At 34.9% G+C, this 24,573-nt stretch overlaps 1 protein-coding gene across 1 annotated transcript in view; it reads right to left on the bottom strand.

Moving 5' to 3' along the window:
• Nucleotides 1–24,573, bottom strand: part of RXRG (retinoid X receptor gamma) — a 90,522-nt gene that overhangs the window by 48,604 nt on the left and 17,345 nt on the right. Inside the window, exon 2 of the mRNA XM_051999101.1 lies at nucleotides 8,618–8,877. Within this exon, the coding sequence (XP_051855061.1) occupies nucleotides 8,618–8,877 (260 nt within the window). The remainder of the gene's footprint in view (nucleotides 1–8,617; nucleotides 8,878–24,573) is intronic.

Genomic DNA, 24,573 nt, shown 5'->3' with positions numbered 1-24,573 from the left:
ATAGCTAACTAATGCACACTAAGTTTAACCTTTTGCCATGGCTCCACTTTTCCTCCCTCCCTTGAGCACAAAGCTTCTCTTCAAAACCATACAGGAATTGGTTTTCCTAGTGAGTTCATTTGGAACTTACTCTGGCTCAAGTCCCTGAACTTCTGTAGCTCTGAAAGCTTTATAATTTTTTTCAGACTGACTTCAGAGTTCTGGAATATGCATTCTGGGGCACAACGTGATCACACCCAAGTGCCAATTATCTGGCAATGACTTGGGCATCATGTCAAATGGCACTGTAAAACAAAAGAGAAGCAAGGGACAGAAGGCCACTCAGGACAAATGGGAGAATACCAAGGACAAGGCCAGTTCTCTGCCTAGACCAAAGAAGCCGTCACTTACTTAGCATTGCTTGAAGGATGTCATATACCCTCCTTGTCTACACTGGAAATTCTCACAATTTAAATCACTCCTTCAGGTAAAGTAACCTCAGTAACCCTCAGTTAAAATATCAGAAATGGAAGAGTTAATTGCTAACCCCATATTATTCATTTTTCCTTTTGGTCAGAAGGACCAAAATGGAAGGTGCATGCTGAAAAGAAGAAAGGAAGGCAGGAATAGGAAAAAAATATTGGAGGCACGTCCAGATATAGACTAGTAAAGTCAGAAGGTAACACAAAGGCACTAAGCACCAGATTGAAGGGGATTGAAGATAGAACAGGCCAATAAAAGTAAATAATTTGCCAAATTAATAGTTCATCCTAGAGCCTACTGCAGTTTCTGACCCCAGGCATCCCTTTTCTAAGTACAGTGAATTATGAGTAATCTTAACTGGTCAGATTCAGATAGGCAGCTCTAATCTGGATCAGACCACATTGTAGCTTAATCTTCCAATTCTACTGCATTAAAGAGGACTGTAAATCAAATCAACAAAATAAAAAACAAACAAGCAAATTACAGCCAAAGCAGAAAAAAAAATGATCAGAAACTACTAAGTAGTCATATACCAACAAAACTGATCACACAAAAGAAATAAATCACAGTATATTTTCAAAAACAGTATATGCCCAAATTAATATAACACTTGGCTACTAGGTGGCACAGTAGGTAGAATGCTGGATTGGAAATCAGGGAGACTCATCTTCATGAGTTCAAATTTGGTCTCAGACATTTTGTAGTTGTGTGACTCTGGACAAGTCACTTAACCCCATTTACTTCAGTTTTCTCATCAGTAAAATGAGCTAGAGAAGAAAATGGCAAACCAGTATAGTAAGACTCCAAATGGAGTTAGGGATAGTCAGATACAACTGAAAAACAACTCAACAATAGAATTCCAAATAGAAATCAGACAAAAAAATAGAACAATCTATAAAGAAATTACTAAAGTGGGGTAGAAAAGGATGCAGGAATGTTCCTTCCCAGTCCTGGAAGGATTATCGAATTTTTGAAAAAAAATTATTCTCCTAAACTGATTAAGAAGGCATCTTACCAAACTCCTCTTATGAGACAATAATTTCTAATATCTAATTCCCACATCCTAATACCTAAACCAGGAAAGATACAACAAAAAAAGAAAATTATAAACCAGCATAACTAGTGAACATTGCTTCAAAAAATTAAACAAAACCCTGATCAAAAAATTTATTACACGTTACCCCCCAAAATTTATTTTGACCAATTCGAATACCAGAGATGGAAAAATGGCTCCAGATGAGGAATGCAATTAATACAATATATTATAGTAAAAAACAAAAATTCTAAACATTCTCATTATTTTAATAGATACAGGAAAAAATTAAGTATATTTTTCACTTATATTAAAGCATTGTATACAAGGATGTTGACTTTTCCTGCTATTATTTTAGATGGTTATATGTGGGCAATACCAATAAGATAAAAAAAAAATTCAACAGTGAAAAATAGTCAAAGAGGAAACAAAAACATTCCTATTTGCTAAAGACATGATTGTTAATTTAGGGAATCCCAGGGAATTAGCCAAAAAAAAAAAAAGACATTAACTTTAGCAAAGTTAAAGCCAAAATAATCCAGGAAAATCAATTTCTATATAATAATGATAAAATCCAGACTGCACAGCATATAGAGTGTTAAGTCTATAGTCAAGAATACCTGCATTCAAACCCAGACTTAGATACTTACTGTGTGATCTTGGGCAAGTCACTTAGTCTCTACATACCTCAGTTTTTTCATCTATAAAATGGGGATAATTATAGTACCTACTTTGCAAGATTGATGTGAAGGTAAAATATTATAACTTTTCTAAAGTTCTTAGCAAAATGCCTTACATATAATAGATATTTAATAAATGATTGTTCCCTTCCATATCCATCCCCTCTCCCAAAGCGGTGATAATGGAAAGGGAAATTCCATTTCCGATAAAATTCCTATAAAATTAATTAAATATTCGGGAAAACTACTAAAACACACTCAATATTTCCATAGATTCAATTCCAAAATAAGAAAAATGGAAAGCTCGATATTCAGTGCTCATAGCAGGACCATGCCAATATAATATATATGCCAATATAACAAAATGGCAATACTACCAAGATTAATTTATAAATTTAATGCTATGCCAATCAAACTATATTTTATAGAATTAGATAAAAACAATAACATTTATTGGGAGGAACAAAATATCAAGGAAAATAATGAGAAAACAGAATTGAAAGAGGAATAGCAGTTTCAGATTTACTAAAAGGGAGAAAAAACTTTCTGATTCTAATAGATTTATATCCTCAGCATCTAACAGTATCATAAGCTATATAGACATTTAATAAATGCAGTGGGGAAACAGGAAACAGGAAGAATAACTAATCTCCAGCTTTTCCATATGCAGGCAATCAGAGAATCAGATAATTGGAGAATTAAAAAAGAACCAGAGAATCTACATTATAACTTATTCAGCAAGTATAAACAGTAAGCAGCCCAACCTCTACTTGAAGATCTTCAAGGTGGAGGAATCAATCAAAAAATATATGATTTGGAAGGAACTTTAGGAATCATACAGTCATAAAATCATTGATTTAGAAAGGAGAATATTTTAGAGGTCATAGGATGCATCCCTGTAGTTTATAGATGAGGAAATTGAGGTAAACAGGGTTAAGTGATTTGCACAGGATCACACAGAGAGTAAGGATTGAATCCTGGTCTTCTTGCTGTACGACTAGAATTTTCTCAACTTCATCATGCAATTTTTCAACCCCTTCATTTAAAAATCAAGGTAACAAAAGCTCAATACAGTAATTTCTCCACGATCACATGACAAGCGGTAGAACAGACCGACTCCCTGACAGTTCCCCAGCCAGAGCATAATGCTCATTGGAGAGGCATCCCTAAGGGTCCAGGTTATATTTTGTGTTTTGTATTTTGAGGGTTTCTAGCTTTTTGAAGCACAAAGCATCTCTCCTCTGTCTGTACTTGCCTAAAACAGCCTCGACTGGGAATTTGGCACAGAGTGAGGAGCAGTACTGTACCCTCCAGTGTTTGCAGTGAGGTTTCTGTGTGTTAAGAGCAGATGAATGAGCTTTGAGACAATCACTTGAGCCCAAATCCATTAGCTGCCTGGTTTCTAAGTCCCCCAGCACCTGGCTGTCTGGTTCCATTAGAGGAAGCCCAACTGAAGCCTGATCTTTGGAGCTGTGGGCTCGTCACAACAGTTCAGATCTGCCTCAGCAGTCACACTGGATGCTTTGGGGTACAGCCTAAGTGTGAAGGAAAAGGCTTCAAGAATGCTTTCCCCAGCTCCCAAATCCTGTAAGAGAACCATGTGCCTCTGGGACAGCTCTGAGCTGTCAATAAATCCTCATCAAACTATTACTGCAGCCCATTTTTATCTCAAAGCATCCCAAAGGAACATGTGTAGTGTCTGAGACTAAATCAAGATTATATACTGAAATGAGTCCTGTACCAGAAGGCAGAAAGATCTGGGCTAGAGAAACAGCTCCAGCTCCTACCAACTGAGTGACCCTGATAAGTTATTTCATCTCTCTGTACATCATGTTCCTCATCTGTAAAATGGGATGATAATCCTTCCATCCATGTCCCTGGGTTGTGGTGAGAATTAAATGAGATCACATTTTTGTAACCTTAAAGCATCATGTTAATATCAGTTGTTACTTTGATACTTAGATGTTCTCATTTTTATGGGCATATTCCAGTTCTAACTCATAGCAATTGTGTCACTTAACTTTCAAAATTAAAGTATATAAGATGCAGTGAAAATGCCAACCTCCATTGGTACAAGGAATTGGGAGATACCAATGAAATCAGAGACCCAGAACCTATGTTAATATGTTCATATACATGGATACCAATGAAATCACAGCCCCAGGATCTATGTTATTGTGTTCATATACATGGATACCAATGAAATCACAGCCCCAGGACCTATATTATTGTGTTCATATATATGGATACCAATGAAATCACAGAGCCAGGACCTATGTTAATATGTTCATATACATGGATACCAATGAAATCACAGAGCCAGGATCTATGTTAATATGTTCATATACATGGATACCAACAAAATCACAGAGCCAGGATCTATGTTAATATGTTCATACATATGGATACCAATGAAATCACAGACCCAGGACCTATGTTATTATGTTCATACACATGGATGCCAATGAAATCACAGACTCAGGACCTATGTTATTATGTTCATATAATGTGTGCATATGTAAGTCCATAAATATGTATGCACATGAACACAGACTTGCTATATCCATGTAGATACACATGTGTGTGATACATATGGGAATACCTGTATTACACACAAATATATGTGTTTATATATTTATACATTTATGTTTGTATGTATGTATATATATGTATACATGCATATACAAAATAAATATTTTGTGTTAAGGGGCAGGCACTAGCATCTCCCTAATCATTTCTACTTCCTAGTTTTCCTTGATTTCCTTCATGTCACATCTAAAGCCCTACTTTCCATAAGAAATTTTTCCCAGTCCTCCTTCATTTTAGTATCTTGCCTCTGATATCACCCCCAATTTATTCTTATAAAAATACTGGTGGTATATAGTTGTTGGAATGTTGTCTACCCCATTAGACTGTGAGTTCTTTGAAAACCAAGTGTAATCTTTTGCCTTTCTCTGTATCCTCAGCCCTAGCACAGTGCCTGGCATATAGTATGTATTTAATGAACATTCGTTGTCAGCATGTGGGGAATTATGAAAGACTTGTTGGAGAAGTCAGTGATTGATCCAAATTTTGAAGGAATCAAGATTCCATGAGGAGTTGAGAAGGATGCACATTCCAGATTTTGAGAACAACCAAGGAGGAGATGGAATGATGTACAAAAAGACCAGTTTGGGGCAACTAAGTGGCACAGTGGATAGAGTACCAGCCCTGAAGTCAGGAGGACCTCAGTTCAAATCTGGTCTCAGACATTTAACACTTCCTAGCTGTGTGACCCTGGGCAAGTCACTTAAGCCCAATTGTCTCAAAAGAAAAAAAAGGCTAGTTTTCCTAGATTATAGAATTTATGAACAGCAGGCTAGCTTTTAAAAAGCTTAGTATGTACACATATATTGTATCTAGAACATACTATAATATATTTAACATGTGTAAGACTGCTTGCCATCTAGGGGAGGGGGTGGAGGAAGGGAAGGGAAAAGTTGGAACAGAAGTGAGTACAAGGGGTAATGTTGTAGAAAATTACCCATGCATATGTTCTGTCAATAAAAAGTTATAATAAAACAAAGTAAAAAAAAAAAAGCTTAGCATGCTAAATAAAAGAGTTCATTTTTTAAAAATTAATTAGAGCCATGGATGTTTTTGAGTAGAGAAAGAAAATTACTTGGTAAGTATGTGGAGAATAGGGTATAATAGGGAGGAGACAATATTTCTTTTTCATGAGATCATCCTGCCTTTCATATGTCATAGGTATAATATCTTCAAAAGAGTGACATACATGAATGATAATGGAGCCATCTATGTCCTCTGACTTCTTGGCAATCTTCTCCATTTCTGAGGGATCCTTATAGATGAAAATGTAATGATTACGTAGGATAGAAATGTAGCAAATAGGACAGTAGTGATAATTGGTATAAATTTAAAAATTTCAATGTAGGAAATCTTGTAAAATTAGACTCAACTACCTTTAAGACCATGGAGCAACCAATAATAAAGAAAATTATCATAAAGATTTATTAAAAAGGCTTGTCTTCAAGTCATCTTTCTTAGTTTTTGAATGGTTTCCTAGGAAAAAATTCAAACTTATATGTTGCAATCATTGGTCTGAGCTTAAATTCTGGACTTACATGCAAGACTTTGCAAAAATAGTTCAAATTATATAATGTGGTTCAGTTAAAGTTTTGATCACAACAACTCTATTGGGTTGGTAATACATACATCAACACTCAAATTTATGTGTATATATGTGTGTGTATATCTATCTATCTCTATATAAATATATATATCCGTGGATATAGATATTTATATATAGGGTGTATATGTAGTCTGTATATATGAATATATATATATTTCCATATATACATATATACACACATGTGTACATGTGAATATATACATATATATGTACATACATGCATTATCACATTCAAAAGGTTGTAAATTTTTTGAGGGCAAGGACCATTTCATTTTTATCTCTGTATCCATTATACCTAGCACAATATCAGGCATATAGTCAAGAAAACTGAGTTCAAATCCCAACTATGGTATTTACTAGATGAGTAAACTTGGGCAGGACAAGTCACCTTTTGAACTCCAATTTCTTCATTTATAAAAATGGTGATAATGTTTATACTGCTTATCATATGTGTGTGTGCATGTGTGTGTGTAGTGAGAGAAAGAGAAAGGGAGAGAGAGAGAGAGAAGAGACAGAGAGAGAGACAGAAGGAAGGAAGGAAGGAAAAAAGGAAGGAAGGGAGGGAGGGAGGGAAGAAGTGAGGGAGGGAAGGACAAATTATTTTACATGAGCATTATAATATATAATTTTGCATGTGGTATTGTAAAGTTATCAGTAGGCATTTGCCTATAGAAGAACATGCTAAAGTAGTGAAGCCTTGCAACAGTAGGGAAAATAATGATAGCTGGAGGCTTAATACTCCAAGCCTAATGATACAAAATATGACAAAGTAGGATGTGGTTTTCAATAAAATCAGCTGGAGTTCCCTTTAAGTAAAATATTTTGGGTTGCATGTTTCACATCTCAACTCTGAAATCTCTAACCATTAAAAGAGGATTTCATATTGTTTCTGAGGTCATGGATCTAGTTCATGAATTTTTTTTTGCTTTCTTTAGTCCTTGTGGACAAATTAGCTGTTTACAAACAACTAAAGCAAAGTCAATGTGACCTTGGACCTTATCTTCCATAATTTCTGAAGAGTTTTGATTCCTGATACCACTAATCACTGGTTAACTGGTGTTCAATGCAGCAAGTGGTTATATTGCTTGTTAAGACTACCAAGGGCTGTATTAAAATAAAGGGAAGATACTAGTATCTCTCAATATATAAAGAGATATCATCACAAATTTGTGTGATAGGAAGAGAAAATGATCTACTCATGTGACAAGAGTGAAAGCCAAGATGTGCCACTACTATCATTTTAATATTACCAATAAGGAAAAGCTTTCTGCAGATTGGGTGGAAAACCTTTGGGAAAATATAAACAAGAGTCCCACATGATGGTTAAACATGGATCCATTGTGATTTGCATACCTGGAAAAAACAAATTATGAGGTAACAGAACAATTCAAGCATATTTGTGGAAAATATAAGTAAAAAATTAAATGCTATATAAGTTGGTTTTGTTGTTTTTGTTTTTGTTTGTTTTTTGGTCATCAGTTATATTAGGCTATACGATCTTTGAGGGCAAGGGACAATTCCTTCTTTTATACCCCTAGCTTTTACCACAGTGCTTAGTAGGCCCAAATAAGTGTTATATTGAAACTTAATGGGAAAACCTTTGAATAAGAAGGGAAACATGAATTTAAGTAGTTGGATTTTGAATAAATTGTCAGGTTTATGAAAAATCATAGTGGATTATATCAAGATGTAATAGACATGAGAGTTAGAACTAATTAGATAAGAAAATTGATATCAGTTTGTCTAAATTAGAACTCAGAAGATTTCAGATGCCTTGAAATAATAATTCTGTGCTTTATAGTTTTTAAAATTAGCTTCTTTCTTTGAAATGTTTGTAAAGTATCTTAAATATTAGTAAAGCTAACTTCTTTTTGTAAATGAGTTAAAAGGACCAATGAAAACATTTAGAGAAGGCTATTATAGGATTGGTGCTAGTGGTTGAGAGATGTTAAAAAAAAAAAAAAAACTCTACCTCCACCAACAGCATTGAGATACTTGAAGTGAGATGAAGTATGAAGCAGAATATTTAGGTGAAATCAAATCTGGCTCATCTCCCATAGGAATTGAGTTTTGGTTTTTTGGAGGATTTTTTTCATCAATAACCTTTTAAATGGAATAATCTTTTAAATTAAAGTAGGGAGACTGCTGTCATCCTAGGTGCAACAGACTTAGAGAGGGCACAGCAATGAAGTAGGTTAATGGAAATCATACAGATAGTGAGAAAGTTCATAGAGAGAACTAAATACCTACCTGAGAGCTGGGTGGACCAACCATGTTGACACCTGGAGAGGTAGCCAAGGATAATGAATGAGGTCCTATGGCTGATGTAATGACCCGGTATGAAGAGCCCAGAGCATTCAGAGGAGACCCGATGGCATTCAGTGGGGAGGCAAGTGTCCTTGGAACACTGACTGGGGCCTCAATGTAGTTGGAGTGACTGTCTGGTGATTTTCCTGTGGCCAGGGCTGGTGATGGGCTCATAGATGTGGAGTTAGTGTGACTGAGAGAACCTGAAATTAAAAGTTTTAACAATGAGAGATAATGAAAAAGTAAAGCATAACTGAAGAACCTAACAAGACTAGAATAATCAACCAAATTGTCAAAAACAATAAGAGAACAAGGAAAATTATAGATAAATTACCTACTAAAACAAATTTAAAAGACTGCCTGATAACACCACATCTGATCTATTATCCATTCAACAAGAATAAATGGAGCACCTACCATGTTCATAGCAGTTAGAACAACATTAAACAAGGATTTATATTGTTCTTTCCTCAGGCACTCTCATTTTTACAGATGCCAAAATTGAGACATAGAGAATGTAAGTGAATTACCTACTAGTCACATAGCAAAGATGTGGGAGGGTGGAGACATGAACCTATGTTTTCTCCTTCTCTCTATCACACTGCCTATATGTTTCTCTCTTAAAATTAAATGAGGTTGCTTTCATTTTCAGTAGTGCCTTCAGCTGATTTTATTTTCCTTGAGGACAATACTCCCTTAAAAAGAATAAGACAGCATCATTACTGAATTAACAACATGAAAGGTTATAAAGAAACATTGTCGTTGATCTATCCTCAAAATCTATAATTCTCTTCTTAATGTAACATACATTTTGGGGATAAATCAGTGACAAAATGTTTATACTATTTTGCACCATTAATTCAGGAGCGAGGAAGTTTTATTCTTCTTAAGGGAGTATTATCCTTAAGGAAAATAACATCAATTGCATGCAATATTGAAGTTGAAAGAAACATATCTACATATATATGTGTGTATTTGAACATATATATGAATACATACACACAAACATATCAAAAATTTGTTCATTATTTTATTCATTTGCTGTATTTCAATATAGTCGGTTTCTATTGTAATTCTATGTATTTTTATTTTATACACATTTTAAAATAGTCATCTATCAGTTTCATAGAATTGCCAAAGGGGTCCATCACAAAAAAAAAGATTAAAAACTCCTGACATATCATGTAAGAAAGATGATGGAAAGATAGAGAGAGAGATGATAGGTGAGAAATAAATAGATCAAAAGATTATAGATATGATAGAAGATGTAGGAATATAGAGAGATGATCGAGAGATATAAATTGATATGGTATAATAGAAAGATAGAGCTATAGATAGATACAAAGATAGTTGTTATATAACATCATTAACACAAAATATACCCCTGTCTTTCGTTCTCCTTTTATCATATGTGAAAGAAAACTATAGGAAAATTTCCTCCTAGCTGATAAGAAGCACTAAAATGAAAAAGCTGAGATCATCTTATAAATTAGCTCAAACAACCAGAGCACAATAAATGCAGCATCTCTTAGTTGAAACACACAGCCAGCTCCAAAAAGCAGTAATTTTTGATCCCAAAGCTGACTTGAAGTTTCAAACTCATGTACTGGTATGGAAAAAATGGCACTCCAAATTAGAAACAGTCTAAATAAAGTCCCTAATTAAGATTAGAGTTGCAGTGGATAATCAGTAATGCTTACTGATAAAGGTATGAAGTTGTAGCTGCATATTGCTTTTTTTTCCAAAGTGTCACTATATCTCACTGCCTATATATGTTTTTCTCAAAATTAAATGAATTTGCTTTCAATTTAAGTAGTGCCTTCAAATGGTTTTATTTTCCTTGAGAACAATACTCCCTTAAAAAGAATAAGACAGCTTCATTACTGAATTAACAATATGAAAGGTTGTAAAGAAACATTGTCATTGATTTATCCCCAAAATGTATAGTACTCTTCTCAGTGTAATGTATTGATTTTACTATTTGTTTAAACCTAACATTTAATAAAGAGGATTTTTTAAAGAAAAATAAGAAGATAAGCAATCCTTACTTCGACCAGACAAAATACAACTATTCCATGAGCTTTGCTCTTCCCTAAGCCTAAGAGAATCTCTTAAGAAGGAGAAAAAGCCTTGTGATCTCTAAAATGTTGGAATAGCAAACTTGGACTTCTAAAGTAATGACAATTTGTCTGTCTGCAGGTAGAGGGTTGCCAGTACTTAATATAGCTGTTTTTAGAGAAACTGTACTTTATTGTGGCAGTTTCCTTTTTTTAAAAAAATCTACCCATCATTGGTTTCTAGACAGAAGATTAGGGTTTATCCAGGAGGACAATGAAAGCAAGCTGTTCCCAAATGAGAACTATAGAAAGGCAAGTGTGTGAGCTGTTCTGTCCTTTAGATTCCTGGAAAATTGGAAATTTCAATTGATGCTTTCTTTGGGCTGAAAAAAAAAACCTTGCAAATAACAAGTAAAGTCATCTTCTATACTCATGCCTTCCAGTGATCTTAGTAACACAGAGGAAATTACTTTGCACAATATTAGGCTTATGCTTTGTGTCACTTTGGTCATAGGCATAGGAGTGCACCTGTGAGATTTCTAGCAGGGAAGATAAACAATCTACACAGGATTCCATAAAAGACCAGAAATAGGAGGTAACTAAAGAGATGCTCTAGACTAAACCATTCATTTCATAGATGAGAAAAACAGAGTGGAGAAAATTTAAGTAACTTGCCTAAGGTTTTTCAGGGCTAGATGAATCCTTGAGTCCTCTCAATTTGAGGTGATTGCTTTTTTTTTCACTCCAACACACTAACTCAGGATAATCACACACACACACACACACACACACACACACACACACACACACAACTAGCAAAAGTACCAGATTTTCTAACTTCCAATACAATGTTTGTCTCTTAGGTCGCCCTTCTCTGGGCATGTGTACATTTAATACTAAAAGGATATTCATTTAAACCTATTGTAAATATATTCTCGAATCTTGGGCTTGATCAAGAGCAAGGATAATCCATGTACATGAAAGGTAATTTAGAAGCAGGGTCATTATTCTTCCTAGAGAAGGATCTAGAAAAGTCTCACACCTTAGGTAGTGTCCCAAGAGGCAATATGGTCTGGTGGTTAGCAGACTGAATATGCTGTCAGGATGATTTGGATTCAAATCACAAATCAAACACTTACAATCTGGGTGACTTTGTATTTCACTTAACCTCTCTGAATCCCAGATTCTTCATCTGTTAAAATGGCATCTATATTACAAGATTGTAACTCTGGGCCTTCACCTCTATTTGCCTCAGTTTCCTCATCTGTAAAACAGGGATAATATAAATGCCTATCTTCCAGAGTTAAGAGAAGCAAATGAGATACTAATTGTAAAGTATTTAGCACAGTATCTGGCAAGTAGTAAGTGCTATATAAATGTTTATTATTATTATTAGGCTCAAATAAGATAACGTATGTAAAGTACTTTGCAAACCTTAACATACTATATAGCTATGAGCTTTTTTTTTATTACTTTCTCTAGGCTTCAGAGGATTTAGACATTTCCAAACAGAAAACCCCCTAAATAGGGTTATAGAGTCAGTCATGACTGAAATGACGCAGCAACAAAAAAGTTGGCATAATGACTACAGCACTAGACTTAGAATCAGGAAAAATCATCTTCCTGAGTTCAAATCTAGCCTCAGACACTTTCTAACTATGTGATTCTAGGCAAATTACTTTACCCTCAGTTTGTCTCAGTTTCTTCATCTGTAAAAGAAGAAGTAAATGTCAAAACACCCCAATATTTTTGCCAAGAAAACCCCATATAGGGTCACAAAGGGTTGGAGATGACTGAAAATGACTGAACAACAATAACAGCAGATTAATATTAGATATATAACCCAAGCAGTCAAAAAAAAAAGATATTCTATTTGTACCAAAATGTTTATAGCAGAACTTTCTCTGTAGCAAAGAACTAGAAAGAAAAGATGCCCATTTTATTAAGGAATGGGTAAATAAATTGTAGTACACAAATTCACTCCTTCTACTCTCTCTTTTGATCTCCAGTCTTACAATATCAATTGCCTTTTATAAATCTTGAACTCTGCCCCATATGCATCTCAACTCAATATGTTCAAAACAGAATGTTCAAAACAGAATATATTCCCCAAAACCCTTTCAAACTTCCAAACTTTCCATACAATCCATTGCAAAATCTTGCTTTTATCTTCACAACATCTCTTCTTTATGCCCTCTTTTTTCCATTCACCTGGTCAACACCTAATTACCTCTAATTCAAGCTCTAATTACCTCTCATCTGGATTACCACAATACCTTTCTGATTATACTGTTTCAAATCTGTCTCCATGCAGATCCATCTTCTACTCAGCTACCCAAATGATTTTCCTAAAGTATAAGCATGACTATGCTCCCCTCTTTGTCCCACTTATTAAACTCCACGTGGCTCCCTGTTATCTCCAATATCACTATGAAACATAGAGGATATCCCAAAAGTCTTGGTGCAATTTAAAGCTAGTAAAACTTAAAAACTTTTCATAAAGCAATTAAAATTTAAAACTTCACTTAGATTTTTGGGACATCCTGAACTATGAGAAATTGCTGATGTGATGGTCCATTTTGCTGAATTGCTTTGGTTCTTTCTTTTTTTAATTTTATGTTAAAAGAAACATAAAATTTTGTTTTATTAGTTTGTTACATAGTGGGATGGAAGGATGTATTCAGAAATTTAAATAGTAAAAAAATAAAAGACATCCTTTTAAAAAATTGTCCCTAGGTCAAAATTCAGCAGATATAGGAAGAAGAAACTAGTTGCCAAATATGTAGGCAATAAAGGAAAAAAAAAACTAGATAATCTTCAGAACAAATTCCAGATTGGATTAGTTTAGCCTTGTCAGGAGACATGGTAGCTCATGATATTTAGAGGTCAACCTGACCTCAATCTGTTCTTCAGATAACAAAATATGTGAGTTCATCCTGGAACATCAGTGAGGAGGAGAACAGTTAGGTCTTTGCCAGAAATTCATCTATGCCCTCTCCACCCACCCCACCCCTTTCCACTGACAGTGTCTAAAAGCTTTTCTTGTAAGTTTTGGGACTTCTGAAATTTGCTCCAATAAACATTTACCCAGTGCCTACTTTATGCCCCAGCACTGGGGCTACAATTGATGAAAGGACAGTCCCTGTCTTCAAGAAACTTATCATCTAAAGGAATAAACAGTACACAAAAGGAGAGAAAGTGGGAGAGGGATGACACTGAAAGTATTTTATTCTTTGGAGTTGAAACCAGACAAAGCAGTAGATGCAGAGTAGTAGACAGAGAGTCATTTCTTCCCTTTATAAAGAAAGGCCTTGGAAGATGGTTTTCTAACCTTCAGCACAATGAACAGAAAGGAGAAGAGGTTGAGGAAGGTAATATCAATCAAAACTTGAGGTAGCAACATGATGGTGAGTTTTAAGTAATGGGCACTTCTGGGATGGGAATCTTATTTTGCCAGGCAGAGAAGCAGATGCAAAATGGAATATATATTCTGAAAACAACTCCAAGTGCCATGATCTTCCCCCACCTCTTTTGTTCCAAATAAATCATAAATCTCTTTGCTTGAAGAATATCATATATTATCTAGATTATGTCAAGTGAACCCATTCATTCTGGTTGAAGATAGAAGAAAGGGATTGGGAAAGGGGGGCAGTAAGGCCAAAGGGGGTTTTATTCTTGTTGTTTTCATCATACATTTTCTTTTTTAAAGTAGAATTGTCATTTTTATTACATTAACTCAGCCCAACCATGAGCAATTCATATCTCCCCAATTATTTGGGACTATCTTTCTCTAATTCTACCAAACATTTAAAAAACAATTAATTCTTTTTGGAAACTATTTGGAAAAATAGGTAAAGAAAGAGTTCTGTCAAATTCTTTCTATGACACAAAAATGTGTCAAAACAGAGAAAGAAAATTACAGACCAATCTCCCTAATGAATATTGATGCCAAAATTTTAAATAGAATATTAGCAAAGAGATTATAGCAACTTATCAGCAGGATAATACACTATGACTGAATGGAATTTATACCAGGGATGCAGCAGTGGTTCAATATCAGGAAAACTATTACTGTAATCAACCATATCAATAGCAGAATCAACAGGAATCATATGATAATCTCAGTAGATGCAGAAAAGGCTTTTGACAAAATACAGCACCCATTCCTTTTTTCTTTAATATTTTATTTTATTTTATTTATTAGTTATAATAATAACTTTATATTGACAGAATCCATGCCAGGGTAATTTTCCCACAACATTATCCCTTGCACTCGTTTCTGTTCTGATTTTTTCCCTCCACCCCCTCCCCTAGATGGCAAGCAGTCCTATATATCTTAGATATGTTGCAGTATGTCCTAGATACAGTATATGTTTGCAGAACCGAACAGTTCTCTTGTTGCACAGGGAGAATTGGATTCAGAAGGTAAAAATAACCCAGGAAGAAAAACAAAAATGCAAATAGTTCACATTCGTTTCCCAGTGTTCTTTCTTTGGGTGTAGCTGCTTCTGTCCATCATTAATCCATTGAAATTCAGTTAGGTCTCTTTGTCAAAGAAATACACTTCCATCAGAATACATCCTCATACAATATCATTGTCGAAGTGTATAATGATCTCCTGGTTCTGCTCATTTCACTTAGCATCAGTTCATGTAAGTCTCTCCAAGCCTCTCTGTCTTCATCCTGCTGATCATTTCTTACAGAACAATAATATTCCATAACATTCATATACCACAATTTACCCAGACATTCTCCAATTGATGGGCATCCATTCAATTTCCAGTTTCTAGCCACTACAAACAGGGCTGCCACAAAGATTTTGGCACATACATGTCCCTTTCCCTTCTTTAGTATCTCTTTGGGGTATAAACCCAGTAGTAGCACTGACAGCACCCATTCCTATTAAAATGAATAGGGAGCATAGGGATAAAGGGATCTTTCCTTAAAATAATAAGTATCTATCTAAAACCAACAGTAAGCATTATTTGTAATGGAGAGAAGCTGAATGCATTTCCAATAAGATCAAGGGTGAAAAAAGGATGCCTTTTATTATCACTATTATTCAACATTATACCAGAAAGGGTGGCTTTAGCAATAAGAAAAGAAAAGAAAATTAAAGGAATTAGAATAGGCAATGAAAACATAAAATTATCACTCTTTGCAGATGATATGATGATATACTTAGAAAATCCTAGAAAATCATCCAAAAACCTACTGGAAACAATTAACAGCTTTAGCAAAGTGGCAAGATATTTAAAAAAACACAAATTATCAGCATTTCTATATGTTACTGACAAAGTTCATCAACAAGAGATAGAAAGAGAAATTCCATTTAAAATAATTATAGACAAAATAAAATATTTGGTTATCTACCTGCCAAGACAAACCTAAGAACTATATGAACCCAATTACAAATAAAGTCAGCTCTAAACAATTGGAAAAATAGCAATTGCTCATGGGTAGGCCAAGCTAATATAATTTAAATGACAATTCTGCCTAAATTGGTCTACTTGTTCATATCAATCAAATGGCCAAAAATTATTTTATAGAACTAGAAAAAAATAAAAAAAATTCATCTAGAAGAACAAAAGATCAAAAATATCAAAGGAATTAATGAAATATATATATATATAAAATATGGTGTCATAGCAATACCAAACCTAAAATTATATTATAAAGCAGCAGTCATCAAAACTATTTGGTACTGGCTAAGAAACAGAGCAGAGGAATAGTGGAATAGATTAGATAAACACAATACGATGATCAAGGACTAGAGTAATTTAATATTTGATAAACTTCCAAACTCCAACTTCTGGAATAAGAATTCACTATTTGACAAAAATTGCTGGGAAAACTGGAAAACAATATATCAGAAACTCAGTGGTTTTTACTTTTTAAAAATGTTTTTCAATAGTATTTTATTTTTCCATTTGGAAAGTTAAAAACACAATACTTATTAAGATGATTCTCAATGATAGTCAATATTTTGATAACCCTGTGAAAACCATGAGGTGTATAATTATAAAAAGCACACTTTTCTGAATGAAACAGGAGGCCAGAAGTTCATCTTAAATAGAATTTAAGGATTTGTTCTTCTGTCTTTTGAGTAAGTGACCCAGGAAAAGTATGTAGCATTGAAAACAAGCCTCAAGTTTTCTTTCCTGATAATTAGGAGACAAAGATTATTTTGGATGAATACAACCTAGCTCACCCTCTCATTGTATTTGATAATATGGTTTTGCTTATGGGGGAGAAAGTGAAAAAAAAAGATCTATTTAAAAAATATATATAGTTCTCCAGGAAAATGTGATCCAGCCTTACAAATGCTTCAATATTTCAAAAACTGAAATACACAAAATATAATCCCATTATGTCTCTCAGGAGATGGCTTTGATATAGCCAAAATATTCAATTAGCCTATGGTCAATTTTGTGATACATATTTGAAGCCTTTCCAGGTTGGTGGAACATACAAGAGCTTATCTTCCATTGATGTAGCCTTCAGAACCCAGGATCATTTTAATGCACACTGGAGTCAGAGGTCACTGAGATGCCCTGAAACTGAGTTCCAGAAGCACCTTTCATTGCAATGTTGACCATCCACATCACTGAAACTCCCTATTCTGCATTTCACCCTTTCAGGTCCAGCATCCTTTGCCTATTAATATGTCATTTGTGACCTGATTTGAGGTTTTCTTGGCCATTTCCTTCTCCAGTTCATTTTATAAATGAGGAAACTGAGGCAAACAGAGTTAAGGGAATTGTCCTGGCTCACGTAACTAGCGAGTGTCCAAGGTTGGATTGGAACTCATGAAGATGAGTATTCCTGATTTCAAGTCCATTGATCAATCTACTCTACCACCTAGCTTCCTGTGCCTTCTGTAACTAATTAAAAGATAACTTATGTAAAATGAAGGGACATAGGAAACCCTTCTCTTCTCTTGACAAACAACATACATTCAGTATCCTTTTACAATCAATGTTCCTTTTTTGTTGTCTAGTTCAAAGATATGATAATGTTGGAGGTGAGAATTCCAAGCTGGATCCTAGAAACTCTGGCACAAACACACATACTCATACCCATGGAAGTAGGAAAGTGCTCAGAAACTATAGGATGGAGATGTCATGGACTTTGTGGTACAGAGTCATCACTTTCTGAACTCTTGGTGTTTTCTACACCTAAGATATCAAGCAATCTATTACAAAATCCAACACATAAGACTTCTGGAGGAATATCCACCACATACAACACAAGAGAACACAAGCACCAATACACAAGGAAAGAAATCATCCAAAGATCAAATAGCCAAAGTTCCCAGATTTTTTAAAATTCTGTTTTCCTTTCTTCCAAAATATACAACTCAACCATGACAATAAAATAAACTACTCTAATACATGGCACAGTTGATAGACAAGCCTGGAGTCAAGAAGGCTCATCTTCATGAGTTCAAATCTTGTGTCAGACATGACCTGTGCATATAATCATGTTTGCCTCAGCTTTCTCATCTTTAAAATGAATTGGAAAAGCAAATGGCAAACCACTCCACTATCATTGCCAAAAAGACCCTAAATGGAGTCACAAAGAGTGACTGAAAATGACTGAACAACACTAGTCCAGAAGCAGTTTCAGAATAGGAAAAAAAACTAGTGCTCTTGGAAGGATGAATTGGTAGCATAAGCCACCTTCCTGCCCTCAGAAAAAGTCTTTTGTTTGATAGAAGTTCCTGCCCCCAGAACTGCTCTCATATTTGTAGTAATAAATAAGACAAGATGATAAGACAGTAGTTCAATATGGGAAAATTGACAGCAGATAGAGATGCAGTGCTGGTCAAATCCCAAGATACAAGCAACTTCTCTCTCCCTCAGATATAAGACTAGTGACATCTCAGCTTCTAGGTCCCCCTCTTCATTTTTCTAGTCAATGCACCTGCAATTCTGGCAATGAATGTTTATGACCAATATCTGGACAAACCTTCAAGCAAATTCCTGATGTGAGTATGCAGGAGTTGGAGTGGGAGCATATATGGTGGCAATCTATGTATCCAAAGCTTACTTTCAATTATGTATTATTTCTGAGTTCTAGTTAGGCTGAAACTTAAAGTACTACCCTCACAGAAAAAATGAAAATAAAAGGGAATGAAAGGAGATGCTCCTTTCTTCTTTTGAAGTCCCCTCTTCCTACTTTTCCAGGGCTTTCTTCCATAGTGTTCCTAGACCTAATGAAAAAAACCTAATGAACAAGTCATGGTGTCTTGATGACATTACCTTCCACAAACATTTTACAAACACTTTGTCCAATAATCTAACCTATATACTTGGAAAGAGATCTAATGATTCATTAAAATACGGTTCTGATTACCATGTTATAATGCAAAGTAGAGCCATAACTTACCTGGTTTTAGCACATTACAAAATGTGCTAAAAGCAAAGCACAGGAAAGGCCCATTCAAAAAACTTAAAAAAAAAATAAATTCGGTTGCTCTAAGGAGTTTATTTAGGACCCGAGGACACAAGATCCCATGAATTGAGATTCTTCAATTTGGGTGGAAGCAGGAGGAGAGTAGAATAGCACCAGGTAAGAAAATGATATATTGTAATAGTTTCCTTTCCTATTTTTTTCTTGTGGTACCAAGCACTGTGACCAGGAACAACAGCTCAATCACCAAACCTTCTTTTAAGCTCCTGAGAATGGCACACTTCACAAGCCTTCTATAATATTCTCAGCCAAACTGAGACCTGTCAAAAACCTTAGCTTAAAAAAACCAAGGTCTTCCACTGCATCCAGGATCATCTCAAGGCAAACTGATCTATATCTTGCCACTGGACACAGATGGCTCTGGAGGAGAAAGTGAATGACCTTGTACATCCTGCCCTCCCTTAAATCCAATTCACTTGCATGTCATGGCATCAACTCCCTGATGTCATGGTCATCTTAAGAATGAAAAACAAACAATAACAACCCCTTCCACACAGACACACACACAGAGAATTGGATGTAACATCCATCTCTACATACTTTTAGGATACTTTGCTTCTATCTTTTTTATTCATTAACCATATACCATCATGCATTGTAGTTGTATATATGAGTATCCCTGTCTTATTCCTATCAGATGGTACACTCCTTGGAAGAAGGATCCATGTCTGAATTATTTTTCTAATTCCTTCGATACTCAGCATAGTACTTCAGAGAATAAAAATAATATATCTCATTTATAGAGTACTCTAAGTTTTACATTCTTCACAACAATCCTGTAAGCAATGAATACATAAATACATTTTACAGGAGAGAATACTAAGGGGCAGGGAAGTTGAATAACTTGGCTAAAATTAAATGTGGGAGCTATTAATGAATCTGGATCTCCTGATTACAAATTTCATGACTAGCTTTCCAATCACAACCTCTCTTGAGACTCAATTTTCTTTTCTCTAAAGTGGGAATAACATACCATAGGATTTTTGTGAGAAAAAAAAAGATTTTTATAAATCATGAATCACTATATAAGTATTCTCTGGTGCTTAATCAGATATTTGCTAAGTTATCCAATTCAATTCTTTCTGATCAGGGACATTCAAACTTGTCTTTTATATGTATCCTTTCAAAGGGATGCAACTTTGGGCCTTGGTCGAATAAAGGAGGATAGATGAGAGGTGGTTTCAAATGAGAACAATATTCGAGGGAAACTGTCCCTCCTGTTCATGGATAATAAGATAAAAGGGAGGAAAGGGAGTGTGCACAACTAAGTACATTTGAGACATCAGCCCGAAATACTCTTTAAATCACACTATGGGCAAACAGATGTGTACAAAAACACCCTCACGTGTTTTCTATTAGTGATCTGTGCTATGGAGAAACCACTGTGTCTCTCAGTTGTAAAACCATTCTGATCAGTGCAAATGTTTTTTTAAAATGTAGCCTGAAGGCAGGAAAAGGCAAAGTGGTTTAGAAATTAAAAGCAAATCTCTGGCAGAGACAAGGTTGTAAAATCTGCTGGAAACCTCTTACTGCACTTAGTTTAAAAAAAAAAAAAACTATTCTATTGAGATTAAGCATTCATCTATCAGGAAGGAGGAGGGCACCCAAGTTAGAAAAGTTAGCTGCAGAGATTAAAGAGAAATGTCGCTAGCTCTGCATAAACCCAAATTTGTACCTTTGTGCACACATGGCTAGTGTTTTTCAAACAAAATATTAATAGGATCATAGCTATAGCATTCAATGAATATTTATTTAGGGGAAAGATATTGAAAATGCAATTTCAGCAGTACAGTGAATTCCTGGTTAGATGAACACCTTCTCTGAAATCTTAACTAAGAGGTTTAAGTGATTTGTTTAGAAGTAGAAGTCACTCAATCAGCATGTATCAGACAACGCACACAAGGCACAACTCCAATATGTAAGACTTGTTACATCCGAAGGCTGTACCAGGCACTGGAGATACAAAAATAGATAGGGCAAAGGACCTGCTCTCAAAAAACTTACACTCTAATGAGGGGAGAAATGGATATATAAATAACCAAGATATAAAGAAGCATGCATTAATATAAGGAAAAAAGAAAAAAAAAGGAAAAATACAAGGAAAATTTTCATCTCAGAGAGAATAAATGGCAGGCAACCAGAAGGTTTCATGGAGAACAAGGCACTTGAGTTAAGATCATAGTAACAGAGATTTAAAGTAAGGACTTTGGAGGCCACCTAGTACCACTGCTTCATTTAACAGATCAGGAAATTGAGCTCCAAAGAGGTGATTCACCCAGTCACACAAGTAATAAATGGCAGAGCCAGGATTGGAAACCAGCTGCTTTGTATAGTTTTAAATTCAAGATTCTTCCAATTGAGCCTCAAACTAAAAAGGAAAATGAACAGTTGGAAAAGAGGAGTAGAAGGAAAGGATTTCAGGTGGGAGAGGATCTATATAAGCAATTGTTATTGTTTGTCCTTCATTCTGGAAGAGAGCCATGATTTCAGGTAGGTAGATGACATGAAAATGAATTTGGAATGAAGTGAGAGAGGGCTGTGCAAAGTGACAAGCTTCACTTTATAGCCCTGAAAGAGGCAGAATCAAAATGAGTAGAGATGAGCAATGGGAGAATATAGTCCAGTTTGGTTGGCTCATAGATTGTGTGAAAGGTGGGATATGGAATGAAGTGGGCCTGGGGGAAAATAATAATTTGAGTTTGGGATTGTCTGAATTTAAGGAATGCCCAAAAGCTGAAAGCAGATTCTTTCTTTTCCCTCTTCTCTCCTACTCAAGAGACAACATAAAGATGGATCCTCAGAGGACTTAGCAGGTAGTACTGAAAAGGCAAGTTCTCTGTGAGTAAATCCAAAGTTAATGGACATATAGGAAGGGAAACAAGAGATCAACTACTCAAAACATTTAGTTTTACAGATGAAGAAACAGAGAGTTAGAGGAGATGAAATTATTTGTCCAATGTGGCCCAGTTTAGTAAGTGACAAGGACAGGATCCAAAAGCAATTTTGCTGATGTTAAATCTAGTGTTCTTTCCACTACATTACACTGTTTTATTTTATAAGCCAGGAAGGATCAGGTAAAATTAAGGCTTGAAGAGCAGAGTGAGGGTGGTCAGTGAATCTCTGCTCAGAGATCTTGGGGCAGTTATTTGTCATCTTGATAGTTACAATGAAGTCTGTTGTCTTTCTAGGGGCCCATGTCCAAAGTACAACAAAGAATTTTCCACGACTCTTGAAAGTCTGATAGCAAATATAAAGAGGTCTGTTGTCTTCTTGGGGCACATATCCAATATGTTGTGGAAAACCTTCCAAGCCCTATCAAAAAAAAAAAAATGACAATTGCCCACTTCTGGTGATTCACAAAGCACCACAAATGATTCTGCTAGAAGGAACCTAATAATATTGCCAAAGATTCTTGGACAAGAATCTGAATATAACAGACATGAGCTCTATTTTCCTCACTGTTACCCCCTGAAAATAAATGTGTGTGTTATATATATATGAATATATATATATAATCAAATGATATAACACATGTGAAAGCACTTTAAAGACTGCAGTATTATATAAATGTAAAACACATAAGAAAAGCAAATATAAAACACATAATAAAATAATAAGAAAAACAAATAAGAAAAATGGTTTTGGAAAGTTAATAGACGGCTAACAAGAGGGTAATTGAAAATGAAGTTTAGATTTCTAGATGGTAGTTTGAATATGGGGATGACAGATTCTTGACTGTGGATGGAGTCAATCTAACAAAGGCCAACAAGAAGATATTTGTTGGGCATTTTGAAAATTTAATCAAAAGGACAGAAAACACTATTTATATATGCTCACCAAGCTTAGCACCATTATATGTGGCTACAATGATGGAAAAAAGAGCAGATGAGATATCCAGAATTTCATAGGATACAAAATTCAAGAAAGGGACCAGTAATAAAACTCATGATCACAAATGACTATTCAGAAATGTCTAAAGTTTAGGCAATAAGCAAAATGAACTAGTAGAGGTCCTAAAACAAGTAGGCAAATTTGGTCTCATCAGTATTACTGAGACTTGATGGGATAAAACTCATGATTGAAATGTGACTGAATGAATATACCTAATTTAGAGGGAACAGTATAGTTAAAAGCCAAGGAGAAAAGGGTTTGAAGCACTGTATATTAAGAATGTATCTTCAATTGCTAAAATGTAGGAACGGGAGGATGCAGAGCATGATGTAAAGCAGGGGAGGGCCATAGAAAGTCTGTGAAATCATTTGCATAATTAACCACAGGAGATGATGAGCTGAAAGCTAGTTAGAACAACCTCCCACTGCTTGAGTTTTCTAAGTCGATAATTTTGTATGGACCATGAATGATGTTATAAACATTCAAATGGATCTTAACCGATAAAAGATTCTTCACCCATGGTGTAGAGTATTTAGGTAAGCATCAGTGGAAAGGACAGAAGCAATTTTGTTATTGGGCTATTACATAGACCCCACCTTTTTAAACTATGGTTTGCAATCCCATATTGGAGCTTATAACTGAATGTGGGGGTCATGAAATTATGATTTATTATCAGTAAATCTTAGATTTATATACCTTTTTTTATACCTAAGTACCCAGGGTTATGTAAAAATTTCTCTGATAAAAAGGAACTATGAGCAGAAAAAAATTAAGAAGCTCTGGCATAGACCATCTGGACAAAAAAGAAGAATAAATGAAGAATTTGTGAAACGGTTCATGAGCCTGGCACAGTAAGATGATATAGTTGTAATGAGAGAGCTCAATTATGAAAACATCTGATGGATGATTTTCTCAGCCAAAAATAGTTAATAATTTCTTGATTTACTTTTATAATAATTTCATTTTTCAAAAGGTAGAGGAACTAACATGAAGAAGTGCTATATCTGATTTTTTCTTTAAAAGGAAGGAACTGGCTACTGAGGTGGATAAGTGAGCACTTCCTCACTTTGTGAGAGGAGAGAAAATTGGGCATAATCTGATATGGGCCATAGATTTGGGGAAAGTAGATTTCAAAGAGGAAGGGGAGGTAGGTTACCATGGAATAATATTCTAGAGGTTAAGCTAGCCCAGGGGGTAGGAGAAAACTTAAGGATGAATTTCTCTAGACACAGAAAAAAAATATTTCCATGAGATGGGGAAAACAGTTTGCTAAAGAGATTAAAGAGGATGCTTACCCAAATGTTTAAGGAAACAAGATATTAATATATACATATATATGTTAGGTATAATTAAGTGTTTTCTGACAAAAATTCAAATGTTTTTAAATCACCATTCAATCTAATTCTGATTTTTATGTCCTGGGATAAGTGGGCAGTGGAATTCAACTCGTTCTAAACCCTTTTCTTAACTTAAGAG

This window comes from Antechinus flavipes, chromosome 4, assembly GCF_016432865.1.
Source record: "Antechinus flavipes isolate AdamAnt ecotype Samford, QLD, Australia chromosome 4, AdamAnt_v2, whole genome shotgun sequence".
In the NCBI taxonomy this organism is placed as follows: Eukaryota; Metazoa; Chordata; class Mammalia; order Dasyuromorphia; family Dasyuridae; genus Antechinus; species Antechinus flavipes.
The sequence above is the reverse complement of the archived record's forward strand: the minus strand, read 5'-3'. Positions and strand labels throughout refer to the sequence as shown.